At 43.1% G+C, this 23,065-nt stretch overlaps 1 protein-coding gene across 1 annotated transcript in view; it reads left to right on the top strand.

The window, feature by feature from the left end:
- Positions 1 to 11,407, top strand: part of MEX3C (mex-3 RNA binding family member C) — a 29,837-nt gene extending 18,430 nt beyond the window's left edge. Inside the window, exon 2 of the mRNA XM_050310098.1 lies at positions 7,696 to 11,407. Within this exon, the coding sequence (XP_050166055.1) occupies positions 7,696 to 8,921 (1,226 nt within the window). The 3' untranslated portion in view covers positions 8,922 to 11,407. The remainder of the gene's footprint in view (positions 1 to 7,695) is intronic.
- The last annotated feature ends 11,658 nt before the right edge of the window (positions 11,408 to 23,065 follow it).

The following is a 23,065-nucleotide window of genomic DNA, read 5'->3' as shown; positions in this document are numbered from 1 at the left end:
TAGCTTTTATATCCCTTATGGAATATCCCTTTGGTTAGTTTGGGTCAGCTGGCCTAGTTGTGTCCCCTCCCAGAATCTTGCCTACCCCCAGCCTACTGATGGGGGGAATGTTGGAGACAGTGCTGATGCTGTGCCAACGCTGCTCAGCAGTAGCCAAAAGACTGGTGTGTTATCAACACCTTTCTAGCTACCAATGCAAAGTACAGCACTGTGAGTACTGCTATGGGAAATGAACTCCATCTCAACCAGACCCAATACAGAGTCATATTGAAATGTTCCACAGGCAGGTACAGGAATTTGTTAACTGCAGTATAGATGAAAGTTTGTGATTGCAGAGATAAGTTGTTCATGGGGTCAGGAGGCAGGGAAAAATGTCTTTGGTATAAAATGCTCTAATTTTTTTATTATTATATAGCAAAAGGTTAATGAGTTAAGGATCGGGAGAGATCACTCACCAAATACCATCATGGGCAAACCAGACTCAACTTGGGGATATAAATTGTATTTATTACTAACAAAATCAGAACAGGATAATGAGAAGTAAAATAAATCTTAAAAACACCTTCCTCCACCTCTCCCTCCTTCCTGGGCTCTGCCTCCTTCCCCACCCCCCTCCCCCCAGCAGCACAGGGAGATGAGGAATGGGGATTATGGTCAGTTCATCACATGTTTTTCCTGCTGCTGCTCAGGGAGAGGAGTCCTTTCCCTGCTCCAGCATGGGGTACCTCCCACAGGAGATAGTCCTCCATGAACTTCTCCAACATGAATCCATCCCATGAGCAACAGTTCTCCATGAACTGCTCCAATGTGGGTCACTTTTCCACAGGGTGCAGTCCTTAAGGCACAACCTGCTCTAGAGTGGGACCCTACAGGGTCACAAGTCCTACCAGGAAACCTGCTCCAGCATGGGCTCCTCTCTCTCCACAGGTCCCTGCCAGGAGCCTGTTCCAGTGCAGGTTTCCCATGGGTTCACAACCTTCTTTTGAGCATCCACCTGCTTCGATGTGGGGCTCCTCCATGGGCTGCAGGTGAATCTCTTCTCCAGTGCCTGGAGTACTTTTTCCCCCTCCTTCTCCACCGACCTTGGTGTCTGCAGAGTTGTTCCTCTCACATATTCTCACTCCTCTCTTCTCTGAGCACAATTACATCTGCTCAATAACTGTTTTTTTCATTCTTAAATATGTTATCGCAGAGGTGTTACTATCATTCTTCATTGGACTTGGCCAGTGGTGGGTCTGTCCTGGAGCCAGCTGGCATTGGCTCTGCAGGACATGGGGGAAGCTTCTAGCAGCTTCTAACAGAAGCCACCCCTGTAGTCCCCCTGCTACCAAAACCTGGCCACATAAACCCAGTATAGTGGAGATCAGCATCTTTTGCAAGTACAGAGAAATTACTTTCTTCATCTAGGTTGGACTTGATCTCAGAGATCTTTTCCAACCTAGTTTATTCTGTGATCTTCCTTAAATCAACTAACTTTATTCAACAGTCAGTTAAAAAAAATGAAATTGTCAGGAGTGAAAATTTTCTAGTCCATGAATTAAAACAAGGTGTAAAATGAATTGATTGATCATAGGTGAAAGGTGGAAGTAACCAAAGTCAACCTACTGACTGACAAGACAACAGGTAGTATTTAATATGGCTTTAATAACCCAGTGAAATGCCAAAAATGTTCTAGTTTTAATTTTCTTGTGTAGTCAGCCTGCTTAAGGAGGTTTAGCCATTAAACAATTTAGAATAGGATTTCATTTTCTGTCTCAATGCAGCTTCATATCTCCTTAATAAATGGGACATTTTTCTGGTTTGTACTGTATAATCACAAACTGGATAAATACTTTTAGCCATTTCACAATTGAGAGGAAGCGTTCTGTTTAAGCAAAAGAATGCAGTTTGGGAATGAACAGCTCTTCTGAAAAATGTTAAGCAGTCATTATAATGAAGTAGATTAATTTTTCTTTTTTGTTAATCAGGTGGGCAGTGTTACGCTCTGCAGACCAGCCTTATGGTACTATCTAGTGTTTCAGTCTCTGCAAATCCTTTGTTACCCTAGTTGCAGGGGTTCTCACTTTCTGACTAAAAACCTGTGGTAACCTAGTAATGAAATAAGGACTGTGCCAGCTTAACAGATTCTCCCTTTAAAGCTGTGTCCATATACAGCTGTTGCAGGCTTATAAGAAAACAAATCTGTGTGTTCCCCTCTCCTTGGCAGGCTTGGCAATGCTATGTCACCCCCTGTGGGTCTGCAAGGAATTCCCAGACCCTGCCCTTGCTTTCTAGGCAAGGAATTAGCTATGGTTCTGCTAGCAGCTCATTGTTTGGAGTTGGTGCCAGTCATTATTCTGTCACTGCCTCCTTACTTGGTGTCAGCTTATTACAGAATCAGTGGTCAGAGTGGAGACTGTAACGCAATATTGGCTTTCATCAAATAACTGCAAAGCTACTGAAAAATATATTCCTGTTGAACTATGGCTTTCTCTTTATTGCTGTCAAGCTGTGAGATCTATGCTTTGCCTGTGGTTGCTCTGGGGACAAGTTAAAGGGTATGCTAGGCTGGGTCAGGGCTGCTCATCAGCCCTCCCTCCTGCATAAGAGATGAGTTGATGTTAATGCAGCTTCACCCTGCTTGCTGCTCTTACAGCCCAGGCAGTACTGGTGACTTCACACAGGATTTGTGTGTCTGAAGAGCTGCAGGAAGTTCTCAGTTTTGATCTCCTTAGCCAGTTACTTGTCAGGAGCAGGCAAGGAGAACAAACTCATGTTGTCATTTGATTGTGGTTCACAGGGGCTGCTCATTGGATTTTTACCCACCATGACTTCCAGACTTCTATTTAGATAAACTTCTTTCAGTTTTGTTTTTTTTTTCCCTAAAGCCCTCTGTAATTGGGGAGGCAAAGTTAATCAGAGATGGTGATAAGAAGGTTTGAGTTCCTGTATGTGCCTGAACCCCAGTTTTACAGCACTTGGCAAGAGGAATGTGGGTATAAGGTGTGTGTCCCTGCTGTGACAGGCTGCATTTTGCTACTGTTGGTATTAAGGATGAAGGACTCCTGTCCCCTGGTGAGAGAGGGGACACCACACAACAAAGGGAACCTCATCTGTAAATCAATCCTTGTCCTATTCCCAGTATGTGATACAGAGGTGAATTCAGCAAAAGAAAGAAATGGGGGGAAGGTTATATTTTTCCATGGCTGTGCAGAGCAGGAGTCTGGGATGCTTTTCTTGTGTGGTTCTTGGCTCATGGCAGCAGGTCATCTGGTGTGGTGTGAAGCAGGCATGCACAGGGTTCCCACTGTGGTAACTTGGCTCTGCTGGCTCCATTGGGGAGTTTCCCTCATGGAGTTAATGGCTTGAGACTGGGTTTGATGTATCTCATCCTGTTAGTGATGATGAAAGGTAAAAGTGGGAGTGAGGGGTGAGGACTGCGGGTGCTGTGCCTGCTACACTTAACTCTCACTTCAAGGGGAAAAAATAATGTCTTCCTATTGCCTCTTTTTAGTTAAGAAGTATTTGATAATTTAAAACTGGCAGTGTATGAGGTAAACTATTCCTTCAGAGCTACCCTTAAATTTCTTGGGGAGTATAATGTTCATACTGCTAAACTGGTATTGAATAGACTTTTGTTATCACACCAAACTAAAATCACTTGAAAAGGTTTGATTAAATGACATTTCTGGTCTAGAAGTCCCCTTTTCAGACTTTCTTTGTATACTTCAAAATCTTGGATACAAAAATCTCATTGCAAAAGTGTGGGTGATGTATTTTTTTCTTCCCCTCTTGTCTTTCCCAGTCTCCTGAGCTTAGACATAGAAACTCCTTGATTTCTCGTTTGTCCATGTGACTTCACAGCTGGTAGAACTTGTGTCATTGTGGCTGCAGAATTGTTGGAGAGGGGATGAGATCAGCTGCGCTTTGCAGGGTTGCCTCGGTAGTGACTAATGGAGGAGGGTGGGAAACCAGAGCAGCTGAGTAAAAGCAAATAGAAAGGTCATTCAGCTGGAGTGGTATAAATGGGCTTACTGACCTTATGCTTTGACATGACAGTTGTGGGGGTTTCCAGCATTCCTTGCAGACAAAAATCCATTGGGTATTGACTGACTCGTTCAGAAATATTGGGGTTTGTATGTGGTGACTTTCTTCAGTTCTTTCTAACTTCAGATAAAGATTGAGAGTTGATGATCTGGGGAGTCAGCTTTCCATTGAAGCCCGCTTTCCGATGTCTAAAAGTCTTGTTCTGTTGCTGCAGGGAATTGAGGCAGTGTTTGTTTGGCCTCTGCTTTCTAGGTATGTGACTTGTACCTTAAAAGAAAAGCTCTACTCACCTTGGTCTGTGCCTTTCTGCAACCTGAGAAATAAAGGCAAGAAGGCTTTTCTTCATACAAGAGTGGTTTGGAAATGTGACTCTGGCAAAGCAATCTCTGGGAGCTTGCAGGGAATGGAGATGAAGGTGCATACTTCTAACTTGAATTTCTGAAACATCAGGAAAATATTGTGTAAAATGTAAACTGTAAGAATTGGTAAGGCTGTTTGGAATCTGGACTTAATTAAGCTCTGAACTGTGGTATATAATAAAGAATTATATTGCTATTTATATGTGTATGTCTAGATGCCTCTAGTATTTTTTTAAATGCTGCCTATGTAATTTTTAGGAAATAAGGATATATACTTGAGTGGAATGGAGTAAATGAAAGTATCTGTGTATATTGGAGAATAATTGATACATATCAGGAGACTAACTTTGGTTTTAGATGTTCCAGTAAAGAGTGTGAAAACTTCAGTGGCACCATTTTTACGGAACCTTTGGGTTTAAGGTTTGAGCCCATTGTCTTTTCTGAGTAACTGGGAAGGGATAGGAATGGAGTGGGCAAGCATTTACTTACAGGGAGAAATGCAAACAAAGAGATGGAAGGAGTAAAGGTAAATTGCCAAAGTGAGGTGCTGCTCTCTGGTACATGTAGGGAAATGGCATGCCTTCAAAGGATGTGTGCTTTGCCACTTCTGTAAGGCACCTCATGCTATATTTTCCCTTTTTTTTTTTTTTTTTTTTTCATTTAATAGAGCACTAGTGCTCTTCTCAGTGAGCTGTAGTGGGAGATAGAGGCTTACAGGTTCGTTCTCTCCCACTGACACTGCTCTTACTGATCAACATGTTTGGCTCTTGGATCTGCATCCCCTCCTTTGCACAGATATGTCTGTACCTCACTCCTTCCCTCAAGGGAGCCCTCTGGACCAGCTATTAAAGATAATGAACTTCCTCTCCAGCTGTGTCCTGGAAGCAAAGGGCTGTTGTGTTCAACCTTTGTCCTTGCTGTGTGCAGGGGTCCTGTGAGAAGCAGCTCTTCCTCCCCTGTATTCCAACCAGCATCTGCATGTTTGTGCTACCTTTTTTTTTTTTTTTATTAGTAGATAGTACTGAATAAAATGCATCTTTGCGTGGTTTCTAATTGTAAAATTTATTGCTAGTGATACTTTGGGTGCAAAAGACTGACAAAACACTATTTGGAGAGACTATTTTGAGTACCCAGACAGTTATGAGATGCTTAAAGTAAATAAGGAAAAGGTGAACAAATTGCTGCAAGTGAAATGATACTTAAAACACTTGATATGCAAATGTTACTTAGTTTTTTCAAGATGGGGTTCACTATAAAATAACATTTAATGTGACATGCTTTTGAATTTGTTTTAAAATAGGATAAATTCAGTGAAGACTGAATCCAGTAGACTATCTTGCATGTCATGGACATGCTTGTGTCTCTTACTTTCACACTGCCTGCCTTTCTGGTCCTGTGATAGATAAAAGAGGCTTCTATATGCACCATGCTTTTCAAAACGCCTTGAGCATCTTAGGAAAGAACCTGTTGTCACTGTGTCATAGCATACTTTATAACTCAGTCCCCCAAAATAAAAGATCAATGTTTCATTAACTTTTTTGCTTCTATTTCAGACTGTATTTAATCAATGAATCTTAGAATATAATTATAGAATCAACTGTGTTGGAAAAGACCTCCAAGATCATCAAGTCCAACCCTTGATCCAACACCGCTGTGGTTACTAGATCATGGCACTAAGTGCCACCTCCAGTCTCATCTTAAAAACCTCCAGGGACAGTGAATCCACCCCCTCCCTGGGCAGCCCATTCCAATATCTGATTACTCCCTCTGTAAAAAATTTCTTCCTAATATTCAACCTAAACCTCCCCTGGCACAGCTTGTCCTACTGCTGGTTGCCTAGGAGAAGAGACCAACACCCACCTGGCTACAACCTCCTTTCAGGGAGTTGTAGAGAGTGATGAGGTCTCCCCTGACCCTCCTCTTCTTCAGGCTAAACAACCCCAGTTCCCTCAGCCTCTCCTCATAGGACTTGTGCTCCAGTCCCTTCACCAACCTGGTTGCTCTTCTCTGGACCTACTCCAGCACCTCAATATCCTTCCTAAACTGAGTGGCCTAGAACTGGACACAGCACTCTAGGTGTGGCCTCAGCAGTGCTGAGTACAGGGGAAGAATCACTTCCCTGGTCCTGTTGGCCACACTGTTCCTAACACAGGCCAGGATGCCATTGGCCTTGGCCACCTGGGCATACTGCGGGCTCATGTTGAGCTTCCTGTCAATCCAAACTCCCAGGTCTGTTTCTGTCTGGCTGCTCTCCAGCCACGCTGTCCCCAGCCTGTAGCACTGCATGGGGTTGTTGTGGCCAAAGTGCAGGACCTGGCACTTGACCTTGCTGAACCTCATCCCGTTGGAATCAGATCATCTCTCCAGTTTGTTCAGGTCCCTCTGAAGAGCCCTCCTGCCTTTCAGCAGATTCCCCCCACCCCCCAACTTGGTGTCATCTGCAAATTTGCTAACGGTACACTCAATCCCCTCATCCAGATCATCAATAAAGATATTAAATAGAACTGGGCCTAATACTGATCCCTGGGGGACACCACTAGTGACCGGCTGCCAACTGGATGCAGCACCATTCACCACCACTCTGGGCCCGGCCCCTCCAGCCAGTTCTTAACCCAGCAGATGATTGGGAGAAATTCCACGTAGGAACATACTATTACATAGTAAGTCTTATTTGCATTCAGTGAACTGCTTGAACTCCCACTTGACAGTTTGAGGAGTGGCTCCTTCATCCCACAGGGAAGAGTAAAGTTTTAAATAGCACATCGATAACAGGAAGCAAATGGAGACTTTTCAGTTAATAAATTTTATCTATATCCTACACATGTTGCAATACAGACACTTATCTCACTTGTAAATGTTTAATTTGCTTTTAGGTTGTGCTTGTCGGTGAAAGGCTAATATATTAGCAGACTTCTGTGTGAACCTTTACTCCTTTTGCAGGATCTTAAAAATAACTGAAGGATACCCAATTAATGGAAAAAAATTAAACCTACCAGTATGTATGGGATAATCATGAAGGTGACTGACAGAGGAAAAAGCCATTCATGTTTATTTACCATCTAATAGGAATTGAGGAGTTGCTGGGCTAAACCAACCCAAGAAACATTGCTAAAATAGTTTGTGGGTATAAGTGTCAGAGGTCTGTTTGGAAGTAATAGGTAGAAGTTGTTACTGCTTTCTCTAATGTGACTGCTTCTGGTTTCACCCCTACAGTTTTTTGAAGCTCTCAAACAGCTTAAAATAGATTACTTTCTTGTGGCTTTCTAAATGTGAATGTCTTGCTAAACTTGTGTGTGTTTCCTTTAAACAGGTTGCAAAATAAAAGCACTAAGGACCAAGACAAATACTTACATTAAGACCCCTGTTCGTGGAGAAGAACCCATCTTTGTTGTCACTGGACGAAAAGAGGATGTAGCCATGACCAAAAGGGAAATTCTCTCAGCTGCTGAACACTTCTCTATGATCAGAGCATCACGCAACAAGAACGGTCCTGCCCTGGGAGGCCTACCATGCACCCCTAACCTGCCAGGTCAGATGACAGTCCAAGTCAGGGTGCCTTACCATGTAGTTGGGCTGGTGGTTGGACCAAAAGGAGCTACAATCAAAAGAATTCAGCAACAGACCCATACCTACATAGTCACCCCCAACAGGGACATGGAGCCAGTCTTCGAAGTCACGGGAATGCCTGAAGATGTTGACCGTGCACGTGAGGAGATAGAGATACATATAGCCATGCGTACTGGGAGCTACATCAAGCTGAATGAAGAGAGTGATTTCCACTACAACGGTACAGATGTGAGGTTTGAAGGAGGCACTCTCAGTTCTGCATGGCTTGCTTCTAACCCTGTCCCTCTTAGCCACACCAGAATGATTTCTAATTATATGAATGACAGTTCCAGCTCCTTGGGAAGTGGCTCCACAGATTCCTATTTTGGAAGCAATAGCTTGGCTGACTTCAGCCCAACGAGTCCTTTCAGCACAGGCAACTTTTGGTTTGGAGAAACACTGCCTTCAGTGAGCACGGAAGACCTTGCGGTTGACTCTCTTGTGTACGACTCCTTACCAATGCCTTCCCAAACCATTTGGACTCCTTTTGAACCTGTAAACCCTCTCTCTGGCTTTGGTAGTGACTCTGTTAGTAATGCCAAGCCTCAAAGCCAAGGGAGCCGACCATCTACTCCTCGCCTGTCACCCACATTTCCAGAAAGCCTGGATCACCCACTGTCTAGGAGAGGGAAGAGTGACCCACCTAGCGCTGGCCACCCAGCAGGCCTTCTCATCTACATTCCTGCATTCTCCAATGGCACCAACAGCTATTCATCTTCCAATGGTGGCTCCATGTCCAGCTTGCCTCCTGAGTCGAGACAGAAGCACTACTGCGTGATCTGCTTTGAGAGTGAAGTAATTGCAACCCTGGTCCCCTGTGGCCACAATCTCTTCTGTCTGGAGTGTGCCAACAAAATCTGTGAAAAGGATACACCATTGTGTCCTGTTTGCCAGACAACTGTTACTCAGTCAATTCAAATCCACTCTTAAATATATATAGATATTATTATATGTGGACTTTTAAAGACTCTTAAAGGCGTGGGTGTAATGGTACCCTCTAGTAAACTTTCTAATGAATTCTGACTTGGGCTTTCTTGGGATTAGGCTGAACTTATACTTTCTCAAAAGCCTGCTTTGGTAACACTAAACCTAAGTGGTCTCTGTCCGGTTCAGTGTAAGCAGATGGCATGTTTAGCAGATACATCTGGTGTAATGTTATGGCACAGTGAGGGGAAGTTTTCATAAATTGCACAACAGAAAAAAAACAAACAAACAAAAAAACAAATTTTGCAGGCTTTTCTAAAAGATCTCTGTTAAGTGTTTGACTTCTGTGTGCTGGCAGCAATGAACCTTGTTGTCTAAATGCAAAAGTACTCATCTGCCTTGGAGGGTATGTGGCATTATTAATGTATCAAACAACACAATGCTGTCTTCTACCAGTTTTAAAAAACAAGTTTGGGGAAGTATTTTTTCCTTTGTGTGACAATTTATGTCTAATTCTTCAGCATTGCAAATATCTTTTGTTTTAAAGCATAGTTTAGTTATTGAAATGGATTGCATTATTGGCAGGTTCAGATAATAAATTACAGTAAGATGGGGAGAGAGAAGCTACCTGACATACCTCCATTTTGTCTTTGATAAAGGCAGTATGTTCAGAGGATCAGGACTGTCTCAATTTGTGAATTCCTACCCACTGCTTTTCTTAGCGTAATATGGAAAAAGTCTGGCTGGTTTCATCCATTTATAGTAAGGGCTTTGGGATGCACATACTTTGACTTATAGTGATGATGCTGACATTCTGTTCATTAGTCTGATCAAACTGTTCTTTAAATACCTTTTGAGAGAGTATGTAAAAAATTCAAAGCATTTTTATGTTCAATTCATGTCTTACTGTAGTGGATTGACCTTGGCTGGGTGCTGGCTGCCCACCAAGCTGCTCTATCACTCCCCAACCAGACAGGGGAGAGAGAATAAGATGGAAAATGACTCATAGGTTGAGATAAGGCAGTTTCCTAAAGCAGAAGCAAAAGTTTGTGCTCACACAAGCAAAAAGGAAAATAAGAAGGTTTATTCTCTACTTCCCATCAACAGTGATGTCTGACCACTTCCTAGGAAGCAGGGCTTTCAAAACGCATAGTGGTTTCTCAGTAGGCAAATTGTAAACAATGAATGCTCTCCCCTTCCTCCTCATTTCCTTAGCTTTATACCTGAGCTGAGGTCGTAGGGTATGGAATATCCCTTTGGTTAGTTTGGGTCAACTGACCTGGTTGTGTCCTGTCCCAGGGTCTTGCCCATGATTGGGGAAGGAATGTTACAGTGTGGATGCTGTGCTCAGCAGTAGCCAAAACACCGATGTGTTATCAACACCTTTCTAGCTACCAATGCAAAGCACAGCATTGTGAGGGCTACTATGCAGAAATGAACTCAATCTCAGCCAGACCCAATACACATATATATTTTATTTTTAGTATGAAAAAGGGGTTGTGTAAATAAATACCCTTGTATTATTCATGACAGCAGCTGTGACAGTGATCCTGCAATCAGTTTACTTAATTTCAAAACTGTCTTTCCAAAAAGAAAAAGAAAAAATCCCTTGAATGAGCTTCTTACATTTCAACCTGTGGATGTTTCTAGCTTTTTCATCCTCAGTACGTTCCCAAATCTACTAGCATATATTAAAACAGAAAAAACAAACAAACAAAAGACACAAAGAAGAGTTCAAATGTATTTTTTTTTTATTTTTAAAGCATTATTATCCCAAGACAAAAAAAAGAAATTGTGTATTGAACTAGTAAATATACAGAAAACTTTATTTCCACTTGAAGAGTTACATTTCCTATAAAAGTTTACAAATAAATGTTTTTATTTTATAATTTTCATTATAAGAGTTGCCTTGAAGGCATATTATGTACTGCATAATTTTATTACTATAATTGCTTGTAGAATGGTTACGTCAGTATTGAAACCTGATCTTTAACTGCAGTCTTGTAGATGTGAAAAAATGTTCACCAAGTGTGTATTTTGTTTTATTGCATTGTACATCACAACTAATAAGCCAAGGAATCAACAGACATTAGGTGCGTTTACCACTTCTATAAACCACAAACTAAGAATGATAAACTATTGATCTAGCTTAGTATTTGCTAATTTTACTACACTCTTTGTTATGTATATGTAGGGAGGTCATAGGGATTATAAATTCAATTTTAGTAAAGTTTAAAAATTATATATTTTATGATAAAGGCCCTTTAACTTATGATGGCCAAAGCACTGATATTATATATTTACTGTAAAGAGAATTATGAGAGTTTTATTTTTCTGATATTAAAAGTTACTTAATAAAGACTTGTTTCCATTAACTTAAATGTTTTGCTGTCTTCATGGTTGTCACTTGGAGCAGCTCAGGGAGGCTGGGGCTGACTGCTATCCCCCACCCATCCTGGGGGTTCCTGGTGCTTAGTACTTCATGTGCAGGGCTCAGGCTGGTGGGATCCCATTCCAGTGCTGTAGGGCTCAACTCCTGAAAGAAGTTTAACTGGTATAAACAAAAAGTTGGGGTTTTGTGGTTTGTTTTTTTGGTTTTTTCCCACAAACTACCCTTGGCCCAATTTTTTCTAAAGTTGCAGGAAAAAGTTTCCAGAAGCTGCTGAATTAAAATTTAAAATAAATGCATGCAAAATTAGCTGAAGTAGCTGAGGGTGCAGGTTCTTGCTAAGAAAAATGGGGTTTGGGCAAATGAGCTGCACTAGGAACTGTAGGAAATCCATAACACTGAGGCCAGCAAGTGACTGCTCTGGGGTATTGACAGAGTTTAGGGATGGACTTGGCAGTGCTGGGTCAACAGGTGGACTCTATGGTCTTAAAAGTCTTTTCCAATCTAAACCATTCTATATATCCATAAGTCAAGGGGAAAAAAATGGATCAAGGGAATTGTGGCAGCTTCCCAGGGAAGAGCCATTCAGATTGGAAAAGATAAGATCATTGAGTCCCATTGTTAATCTAGCCCTGCCAAGTTCATCCCTAAATCATATCTCCAAGCATCATATCTATGTGCTTTTTAAATCCCTCCAGGGATGGTGAATTGTATCAGAGATTGTTGATATTTTTTGGTCTGTGTTTGGCCCAGTCACCTGTGAAAGTTTTGTTCTTTGCCTGCCAAGTTCACTGATAAATGGGAGCTTCGTCCTTGGAGAGACAGTTTCTTGTATAAACTATTTTAATTGGTTTTCTATAATTGTCTGTAGAGGACATTTGAAGGAGAAACTGAGGAGGAGAGGATGAAGTAAAGCCCCCAGACCCAAATAGATAAGACCCCTTGAGTGAAACAGTGCATGTGAGAGAGGAGTTGCATGCGCTGAATGGGTTCGCTTATATAATGGGGGAGGGACCGAAGGCCTCTAACTGGGCGGTGCTGGCCACACTGGCCCAGGTAAACGTCACCAGCTACTTGGATAAAAAATGCAGGTGGCTCGTTGCTCGGGGCTCTCAAGCTTCACATGAAGGACAACGTTGCCTTTTGCAGGGACGCCTGCTATCTTTGTCAGCCTGTTGACCCTCCAAGAATGCAGCCTCTGCTATGGTGAATTCTGGTTATTCTGTGGTCAGTAAGAGAACCTCATAAAACACACCTGCGTGAGTGGGGGTTTCACTGAGGGCTTAGTTCACTCCTCTCCTTTCCTGTCTCTTGGGTTACCATTTATTTGGCCACTTTTGTAATAAATATTGGGTTTATTGTTGAGCTTTCAGCATTCTTGGTTTTCAATCTCGGCATCCTTTCGAACTCACCCCGTTAGTTTTTGGCAACGAGGATGCAATGTCAAACGTGAAAACACACTGTTGTTACGGACAGGGTGGGCTCTGCAAGTGGGTATATGGCTTGTAGGTTGTGCCTTGTGATGTGGTGCACGGCAGGATCCACAGGTGGGGTGCATAACCTGTTGGAATTAGCTGGTTTATCTGGTTTGGATTGGGGGAAAGGTTTGTGCCTTCTTTTCCCACCCCCCACCCCGGGGCTGTTCAGGGAACAGACTTGTTGGGACCTGGGGGCGGGATTTGTGTCCCCCAGGCTGTTCCTTGGAGCAGGGGTTTTGCGGGACCTGCGGGGGAAAGGACTCTCTCTCCGTGATGCTGCACGCGGGGGGAGGGATCGCTCCATGGGGCTGTGCCGCGTTTCTTATAGTTAATCAGAACCACGGCGGGGGGGTGGGGTGTGAGAACCCACCCTGCGGGGCTGCTACGCTTATTACTGAGAAAAGTGGGACCTACATAACTTTTGGGGCTGCGCCACTTGTGTTTGGGGGGGGGTAGGCTAAAGAGTGTAGCTGTCACACCATGTTTTTTGTTGTTCTCGTGCTAGTTGTGTTGTCTTCCTGTTGTGAGCTCGAGGTGTTGTTAATGGTACCGTGGTATCTTACTTGTTAAACGGGGGTTTTTCTTAGACCCTACAGTGATGCTGTATGCAGCGATGGCTGGTTGCTGTCCGGCAGGACTCTCCCTGAGTCTGGTGCTGCTGTGTGTGGGCGTGTTGGAGTCTGTGTGTAGTGGAAAGGTGCATGAGTTTGTTGGTAGAGGTGTTGAGGCCCCGGCGTGGTGGTCCTGGAGGTGCCCCTCCCGTTGGGCGTCCTGAATGGACGGAGGAGCATTGGAATGCCCTCTGGGGATCGTTAAGAGGCTGGTCTGGGGCCAGGCCGCCGTGCAGGAGCCGTGCAGGAGCCGTGGGGAATGGCAGGGGACAGGTGGCAACTGCAGCAATAAAGGAAAAAAAAAAAAAAAATAAAAGGGAAAGAAAAAAAAATCAGGAGCTGTTCCTGACCGTTTTTCGTCCCCTCGCTCGGGCAGCGGGGGAGCCAGAGTGGAGGTGGGGGCAGCGACAGCTTCAGCAGTAATGAACAGAGAAAAAAAAAAAAGCCAAACAACAACCCAGAGGCTAGAGCCTGGATACAAAGAAAAAAAAACAGTGGAGGACTTAGATGAATGAATCCTTTGAAAAGTGGATGCACAGTGCTGAAACCATTGAATCTATTTGATTATTTAAGAGTCCGTAACTTTGGTTTTGGTAGCTTAAAAAAAACAAAAAAAACAAAAAAAAACAAAAAAAAAACAAAAACAAAAACCAACAAAAAAAAGAGAAATTGTTTGTACAGTATGTTTTGTGCCTTGAACCAGCAAACACTAAGCCATAGGTACAGGTGTACATGCCCTCGCACACAAACTATAGTCGAACTTGTAGAAGAAAGCTAGAAATAGTGTTGAAACTGATGAGGAGAGGGAAAGAAGTTAGAGCTTTGAATTGACTGATTGGTTTAGGCCTGGTTGAGGGATCTTAATCATATTTGAGACCCTTCTGTAGTGAGTCTATGGTTGTGTGTGTCAATGTGGTATGGAAGAATACTATATAGTTTTACTGTTGGGAACTTCTGGAAAAGATACAATAGAGACGTTGGTATGAAGTTAGTGTCATAAGCTATTGTGATTTTGGTTCATGCGGTGGTCACGCGTGAGCCGGTGTCACAATTTGAAAAGGCCACTTGGGTGAGGAAGATGGGACGCACACTGCTTTGATCCGAGGGACACCCTGGGGGGACATGGCCTGCCTGTGTTCCCCCAGTGTGCACCGTGCTCCATCTTCTTCCCCTGCTCAGTTTTTTATTTTTTTTGGGAACTCAGGGGTTGGTTTGTATTGAATGCTATTTCAAGTAATAGTCATTAATTCTCATAGGCAGAGGAGCTGAGCTGTGGCTCCCAGTGGGCCTGGCCAGGGTGCTGGGAAGATTACGCAAGATACAGTGAATTGGGGACACTGTTACCATAATCAGGAAGTTACCATTATGAAGATGAAATGGTACCTGCAGGAGAGAGCCAAACCAGGACCTAAAGGAGTCCTACACTTACATGAAGTAGTAAGTCAGGGGATACAAGGTGAAGCAGGAAGGGTTAATCAAAACACTTTTACTGTAAACCCACAAGAGCCCCCCTTACCCCCTGTATTTCGTTTAATGTAAGTTGTACTTTTACAAGAAGGCTATGTTCTGTATTAAGAGCATTAGACCTTAAAGGAACCACAACAAACACTAGACAAAGAACACAACACACATAAATCTCATCCAGAGGAGCCAAGGTAGACATTTGAATAGGTAAAGTAGACCTAGAGCCAAGGTTTTCTTCAAACCTGGATGATCAGAACACAGAACAATGGAAAGAACAAAAGGTCACGGATGTCACCCGAGGAAGATGAGTAAAATGCAGACCCCAGGATGAAGGTAGGCAGGAACTCCCACCATAATATTCCTCAAACTAGAGACCATGCCTCAGTCTCCACCCCGCCTCCACCTGCTATGAATATTGTAATCTAATGATGCAATAATATGATTATGCATATGATTATGTTGTAATCATGATTAGAAACTGTATAAATTGCTTGTTTTTACTGAACCACTTCAGAGCTTTTTTGTCCAGCCTGAGCTGGAAGCTACCCCAGCGTTGTTAATCATTCAATAAATGCCTGCTGTTTATAGGCTCAAAATTCTGCCTTTAAGCAGTTTTTTATCTACCTTTTTTTGGGCATCAAAGGTAGTGCTGGCACCACTGGAACTGATATGATAAATTACCAAGCAGGACGTTGGGGTCTGCCCTATGAACAATTGACACCAGAACAACGGCAAAATGCGTGGTTCATGGATGGCAGTGGTACGGGGACTGGAAAATGGCGCACCGTGGCCTTTAATCCTGCTACCCAAAGGAGATTAGTTTTAGAAGGAACTCAAAGAAGCAGTCAGTTAGCTGAACTGGCTGCTGTGTGTCAAGCAATAGATGCTACACTGTGCAATCAAATTTGTTACATCTATACTGACTCTTGGGTCGTGGCCCAAGGGCTGGTGAATTGGCTAGGAAAATGGCAGCAGGACACATGTACAATAGGAACGAAGGATGTGTCCGATAAAGAGTTTTGGGAATGAATCTGGAATGCTCTAAAAGATTGTGATGTTCGTGTTTTCCATGTAGATGTCCACACAAAAGAGGAGACAAAAATGGCAAAGTGGTACGTTCATGTTGACCACCTAGCCAGAGTGTAGATAGTAGCCATGGCCAGTCCTGAGGATCACGCTCTAGCCTTGATCTAGCACATGATAAGTCAGGGCATGCGTAACGTTATGCAACGCTTACTTGGGTAAAAGCCTGGGGGGTTCTTATGCCCCAAGCAATAATGCAACAAGTTCTCAATGAGTGTACAATTTGACAATTTCTGAGAAAGCAGAAAGTGTTTTCACAACCGCTAGGGTATCTTAAGCAAGGGTCGCACAGTGGGGAAATATGGTAAATTGATTTTATTGGCCCTTTACCTTAACATCGCAGGCAACGATATATTTGTATAGCTGCAGATACCTATTCTAGCCTTGTAGTAACCATAACCAGTCAGTACGCTAATAGTCACACTGCCATAAGATGCAGGAACGCAATTGAGCTCTACTATGGAACACCCCTAGCAATGCAATCTGATAACGGGACGCATTTCAAAAGGCAAACTCTTGTGAAATGAGCTGAAGGTCGTGGAATGATGTGGACTTGGCATTTGCCATACCATCCGGAAGGAGCTAGACTAGTGGAACGCATGAATGAACTCCTGAAGCTGCAACTTCGTAGACTAGGGGATGGGTCTTATAAAAAGTGGATGTATAACCTTCATGAAGCTGTTCGCGTGTTAAACAACCGTATGATGTCACCTACTCTAACTCCGCTATATGGTGTTACGACAAGAATTTTCTAGTCTGGGCCTGACCCTGCTAAATCTCGTAGAGGGGAATACAACAAAACCCCTACTATTAGGGCTGAAAAATACCATGGGGCATCCAATTATAGTGCCCCTGATGGAATGGGTTGATGTTAACCCTATCTACAGTTTGCCTGTAATGCCCATAGCCCAAAATGGTTTGCAGTTGGTCAGGTATGGTATCAAGCCCCTGGGGATGTGAGTCCTGTTGTTGCTGAAATTGTGGTGGCTGATGATTCTCAGGTTGTGACAATTGTATTTGAGAGTCAAATGGAATTGAAAAGGGTCCCAACCCAACACCTGAGACAACAGGAGTACACTTCTTTTGCCTAGCAGGTTTTCTTGCCCTAATGGATCCAAGGATTTGTAATTCCACGGCTAAGAAGACCTCTGCTTCTTGGATGTATGCACCAACCATATGTTTTGTTACATTTTTCTACTGTCTTTTGATGAAAATTGGTATGGTTTTGCTACACTGATTGTCTTGCAGTGCTCATATTTCTATGTTTTGTCTCAGTAGTCTTACAACAGGTGGCAAGAATTGATTGGAATATCTCTCGCCCCCCTCACCCCCAGTTGCTGCGGCACATGGAAGAGACCTTTTGATTTACGAAGCCAAGAGAATATACGTGATTGTGCTCTAGTAAAACATGAGGCACTAAAGTTTGAAAGAGGAGAAAAAGGAAAAAAGGCAAGACAAAACATGTTGAAAAGCAAGAAAGTGTTTGGTTGGCATGGTTGCAAATGAAGGACTGCTATTTGTGAACCTCCCTATGGGTCCTGGTTCGCATCAATCTCGTGATAAACCAGTAACATTATAATTTGAAGTGCTTCGTTTAGCTTGTACCTTGTTATTGTACAGCGTGGATAAGAAGTCTTTTATAGCATGGAGGCAAGAGATACCTGTACTATCACTCCATGAGGTGAAGGGGGTTTGACTGCAGTCAGGGGCAAACTGTGGTAGGACGGCTTGCCCCTGACGAGGCCTGGAATCTGCACAGAGAGTGCAAACTTTCTGGGGTCGGTAAGACAACCTCATAAAACACACCTGCATGAGTGGGGGTTTCACTGAGGGCTTAGTTCACTCCTTTCCTGTCTCTCGGGTTCCCATTTATTTGGCCACTTTTGTAATAAATATTGGGTTTATTGTTGAGCTTTCATCAGTGTCTTGGTTTTAAATCTCAGCATCCTTTCGAACTTACCCTGTTATATGACTCCACCACTACCCTGGGCAGCCTGTTCCAATGCCTGACCACCAACCTTTCAAGGAAGAAATCTTTCCTCATATCCAATCTAACCCTCCCCTCCCAGCAGAACATGAGACTGTTTCATCTTACTGCTTGTTACTTGGGATGCTCACTGATGCAACCTATGTTAACCTCAGAGTAGCACTTTGGTGGTGCATCTCTTCTGCCTGCTGCTGACACCAGGTGCCCAGGTGTCCCTATGGATCCCTACCCACAGCAGCCATTCCCACCTCTGCCACCACCCTGCGATGGGTCCTTGGTCATGTCACTACACCCAGTGGTAGCCTCACTCCAAGTGCTGCAGCACCCAAACTTGCCCTCCTCATGCCAGTTGTGCAGCTTCCTTGCTCTGAGCATGGCCATGCTGCTTTGGCTGCATTTACTGCAAAGCAGTGCTTCACCCACACTGCCACCAGGTCTCCATGCTGCTACCACCCCCACCCTCCCACCCCCATCATGCATCTGCTTGGCTGGGTCTGAGGGGCTGCTGTGGCCCTGGGTGGGCTTTATCTACCGCCCCCCCTTCCCTCAGCAGATGTTTACAACAATGGCAAATGGAGCACTAAGCACATCTAGTACCACCTACCCCAGAGGCCCCTGGGGCAGCAGAGGGGTGCTCAGACTAAGACTTTTGGGGCCTGTTTTAGCTTTGTAACACAGATTTATTCCATGCCTACAGCCACATGGTTGTATCGGGGTTTAAAGATGCAGCATCATGTGCTGGTAGATAGTTTCTCAGTGATCTAGAGACAAATACCAATGTGTGAGCCAATAGTTTTACATTAGCAAAGACCAGCCAGCAGTTAGAAAAGGGTTGCTAAGAGTACCAGGCAGGAGCATCTAGAAAGCTCTCTGGAGAGGTATGGAGCTAAAATTGGTTTAAGGTGGCTTATGGAGGGACTGTGCAACTGAACAGGAGAGTCTTGGCCACAGGACATTAATCTGTAGGGAGAATTTGATTCAATGCTTCTGTAGATACAGGAAAATGTTTGGAGGGGGAGTATCATCTTTCACATTACAGTTATTAGTCTGGCACCTCAGGACATACAACATGCATCAGTGCCCTCCATTCTGCCACAGCTACCTGTGAAGCCCCAAACACAGAGTGGGTGCGCACTGAGACATTCCAATGTACCCCTTCCTGCTCAAACAGGCCATCAGATCTGCAGTGGAGAAGGAATTTTCACCCTGCCTCCTGTTCATAAATCACTGGAGTGCAAGGGTTATGTTTTTGTCCTTTCTCTCACCCCTTTATTCCTCCATTGCATGACTTCATTTATTCATTCATTGGGAAGAATTCTACAGCCTAGTGACTGCAGGAGCAGGTGAAGTAGAGCTCCTGTGCACCTTTTAACACAGGATGGCAATCACTCACCCACATACAGCACTCCTGGTCTCTGGCCCTTCCTCTGAGACCCCACTACACACATACAGTTTGGCTGGTGGTTTAAAAGAAGTAATTTCCATGAACATGAACACCCACAAAGCTGTTGTGCCCTACCACCTTAAGCCAGATTGGTACCTGCCTAGAGGCGTTTCCACACTGGACACTGACCTTGGCTTTGGGTTTGATAGCAGTTGTACCCAAGTATCTGAAACATGGGACTCTGCAAAGGGACCCTCTAGCATCACAACCCTGATCCAGAGAGCTCTCTTAGCCCCAACACAGTTCAAGACCACAGCTAGCAGTATCAACAGCTGGCCAGAAACAGTAAAAGCTCTCCACTAAATGAAATAAAGAAGCCAAAGACTTGAATCTTTACCTTTTTTAATCAAAAACATACTCTATTACAGAATTTCAGGAAAGTTAACTACAGTATATTATCCACAAACTAGGTCTAATGTAAAACATACATTAAGCTACAAAGGAACTGCTGGGAATTCTGTTGACCGCTTATCAAAAGGCAATAGCTGAAAGAAGAAACAACTAGGCTTTCATGCTCAAAAAAACCCTCTTGCAGTGAGTTTTGGGTTATGGGTACTTTGCAGCTCTAAATCCAGTTGAATCACAACTTCCTAGTGCTATCAAACCTCACCAAAAAGACACAGAAAAAGGTACAAGAGCAAGAACGTGCTGCGTGATTTTGGTGAACTTGTACGAGTCCTACAAATTTAGGAGCGATGTATTACTCAAAAAGCACAACAGCCGCCAACAACACCAAAACCTCTTGAGATATTGTTGACAATAGTTCTGCTTTCACCAGGTCTCATCAAGTGAAACTTTTACAGCACTGAAAAGTCAAGTCAGTTCTTGGTGAGCTCAGCAGCATCATGTGCAGCAGCTTTGAGTCAGTAAGGTATCACCCCATAGATGATTTTCAGAAATACACAATTGAGAAGGCGTTTTGGAAGTGAATGACACAACAAAAGATGTTCAGTATCCCAGCTCCTGCATGACTGGTGGAGAAGCACTTTCCATTGGTTTTGTTTCCCTGTCCAGGACCAAATTGGCAATGAGCTACATCAGGGGTAGAAGCATGAGCATAAAGCTGGTTAACACACATGCCTATGACGGGCAACTTGCACATCTCATTCCCAAGAACAGTGCCATGGTCCTCAAAAATCTGTTACCAGTCATGGAAATACTCCTGTTATCAACAGGACCAGGCAAGACCATCACTTTTAAAGTCTTTCAAAAACCAAAAGAAGGTAAACTCTCAAAAATTGCATCCTTAACAATACCTGACAACTAAGCATCTTATAATATTATAGAGCAGATGTTAAGTAGCATGGGGCCTGACAGGAGCAGGGGGAAGGGAGGAAAGAGGATTTCTTAAATGAAGTCTGAATCCCACTTAGATGAAGACCCATCTGGCTGTCTTTGGTTGCATTAAAGTGACCAGTGATCCCAGTTGCTCTGTGTAGCAGAGTAAAAATGCGAATCAAGGAGACAGTCCTTTCTAGAGTGCTTACTCTTTGAAGAAGAGATTAAAGATGTCTCAATAAAGACCACTATCAAGACATAAACAACATTTGAAGGGTTGAGGCAGAAGCCCCTCCTATATACATTGGCATAGGAATTTTGTAATGGTTCCTAGTAAAAGAACAGAGGCAGTCATTCCTGAGCTACACAGAGAGGATGCTGTCATCATCAGAACTGTTACAAGAAGATGGTCTCAAAGGTAAGGCACAGGAGTTGGATACAGGTTTGATGACTACTGCTGCTACAGACCTTTTTGGTGACTGGAGGAGACCACTGTCTCCTTTGCCATGTAGGTTCCTCTCTAGAGAGCAGACAGGTACTTCCCAGGTCTTCAGTAGACCAGAGCTGTTAATGAAGTGGTTTATATCACAGCCAGGGGCTTCAGGACTCTGAGCACATCATTCTCATCAAGCCCAGAAAAGTGATGAAAGGAAAAACCACTTCTAACCAGCACCACTTAGTGGTTATGACTCTTTCCAAGGGATTCCTGTAGAATTAAGTATTTTTAAACCATTCCACAGTTTTCCTCTCCTACATCTCTACCATGTTAACTTTAATTGTCCTCTCTTTCAAAACTAACAATAACACAGATAAAGCCATCTAAAACCTTCCAGTGCTAATCCCAGCTCACCAATACATGAAGTGAAATTACAAAGTATTCCAGCACAATGTGTTTTTTGAAGAGTGCATAATCAAGGGTGAGAAACATAGAAGTAATTACTTCATTGAAAGAACTAAGCAAAGCAGCCATGGGAACAGGACTGCAAGCAGAAGATTTCTAGCTAAAACAAAAACTTGTTGAATTAATTAAATTTTAGACATTCAGAGCTGAAGGAGATGCGACATCCCTGACTGCAGTGTATATGGGGATCATCACAGATGTCAAGTAGCTGTAGCTTTTTTTCAACTCTCAGAAAAAGACAAATGCAACACTCAAAGATTCAATGTGCTGCCACTGAAGGGTTTCCAATCCATTATGCACTGCCTTTTATGCTTTGTCATAAAAGTACAAAAATTAAGTTAAAGGCATATTAAAAACTAAGAATGAGATTCTCTCATTTTGACCTTTAACAATTACAATTGCATCTTATCAAAAACTGTCTGGCAGAGAAGATGAATGTGTTTTCAGTATTTGTACTGCCTCACACAATGCTCAGATTTCTCCTGACGTGGAGCCTGTGATTTCCTGTTTCTGATAACCTCATCTGACATTATTTTGTTGTTCTAGTCTGAACATTTTGAGCCATCTAAATACTTCACTGTAGGTACAGACTTAAGGAGACTTGCAAAACAGCTGCAAAAACCCCAAATCTTAAGAGCTGAATTTTTCAGACTATAGTACGGGCAAGGACACCAACAGGTGGAAGCAATCTTTCAGTAGTTTATCAAAGTTTGGCACAATCAAAACATAAGCAACTAGTACAGAAGGTTTTCTGTGAAGCAGTCATATACAGATCAGTCATTCACCAAGAAAAACACCTTGCAAAACTACAAAGTTAAATAGGGAGTAAGCTCATGGACTCCTAATCAAACAGTCTGGTATAAACAATTAATCAGTCAGAAGATTAGACACTTTCCAAAAACCAAGGGCACCTTGAACCCAGCAGTAAGAGCAGGGCAGACAATCTAATAGGGAGGTTGGCAAGAAGAACATGTAGTCAGGTTTTTAATTTCTTCCCCCAAATCAAGATTTCTGTTTTGGATGAAGTGTAATCAAGCTGTTGGTTAATAAGCTTCTCTGAGGATGTAGCCTGAATCCTCTACTGAAAGTGTTCCTCAAGAATGTGAAGCAGCTTGCTTTGCAGACAAAATAGATCATTTGGGAGAGAAAGTAAAATGAAAAAGATTTTAAACTATAGGCCTTGAGAAAAAGTAAACACTATTTTTCCAAACATCAAGAAGTTGCCACATAAGTGAAAATACAAAGAAAATGGATCCATTTCTGGCCATCACTCTGAAGTCACCTGTCTTCTGTACTTCCACACCTAAGAGAAACAATGACTGCTGACTTCCTTCATAAGAATTCCAGCATACAGGGGAAGCAATACCTAAACACTGTGGGTCACAGCCCTCTACAGATTCCTGAAACTATGTAAGAAACTTGTCAAAAAGTTTTTGAATGATCTTTTCCAAGACTTCTACTTCTGTTAACCACTCCAGTTGTGCTGCCAGGTCAGCTCAGCACAGAAGGCAGACC

The sequence above is a fragment of the Myiozetetes cayanensis genome, unplaced genomic scaffold (genome assembly GCF_022539395.1).
Source record: "Myiozetetes cayanensis isolate MyiCay16 unplaced genomic scaffold, myiCay2020 scf147, whole genome shotgun sequence".
Classification (NCBI taxonomy): Eukaryota; Metazoa; Chordata; class Aves; order Passeriformes; family Tyrannidae; genus Myiozetetes; species Myiozetetes cayanensis.
Note: the sequence above shows the minus strand (reverse complement) of the source record. Positions and strands in the feature narration are given on the sequence as shown.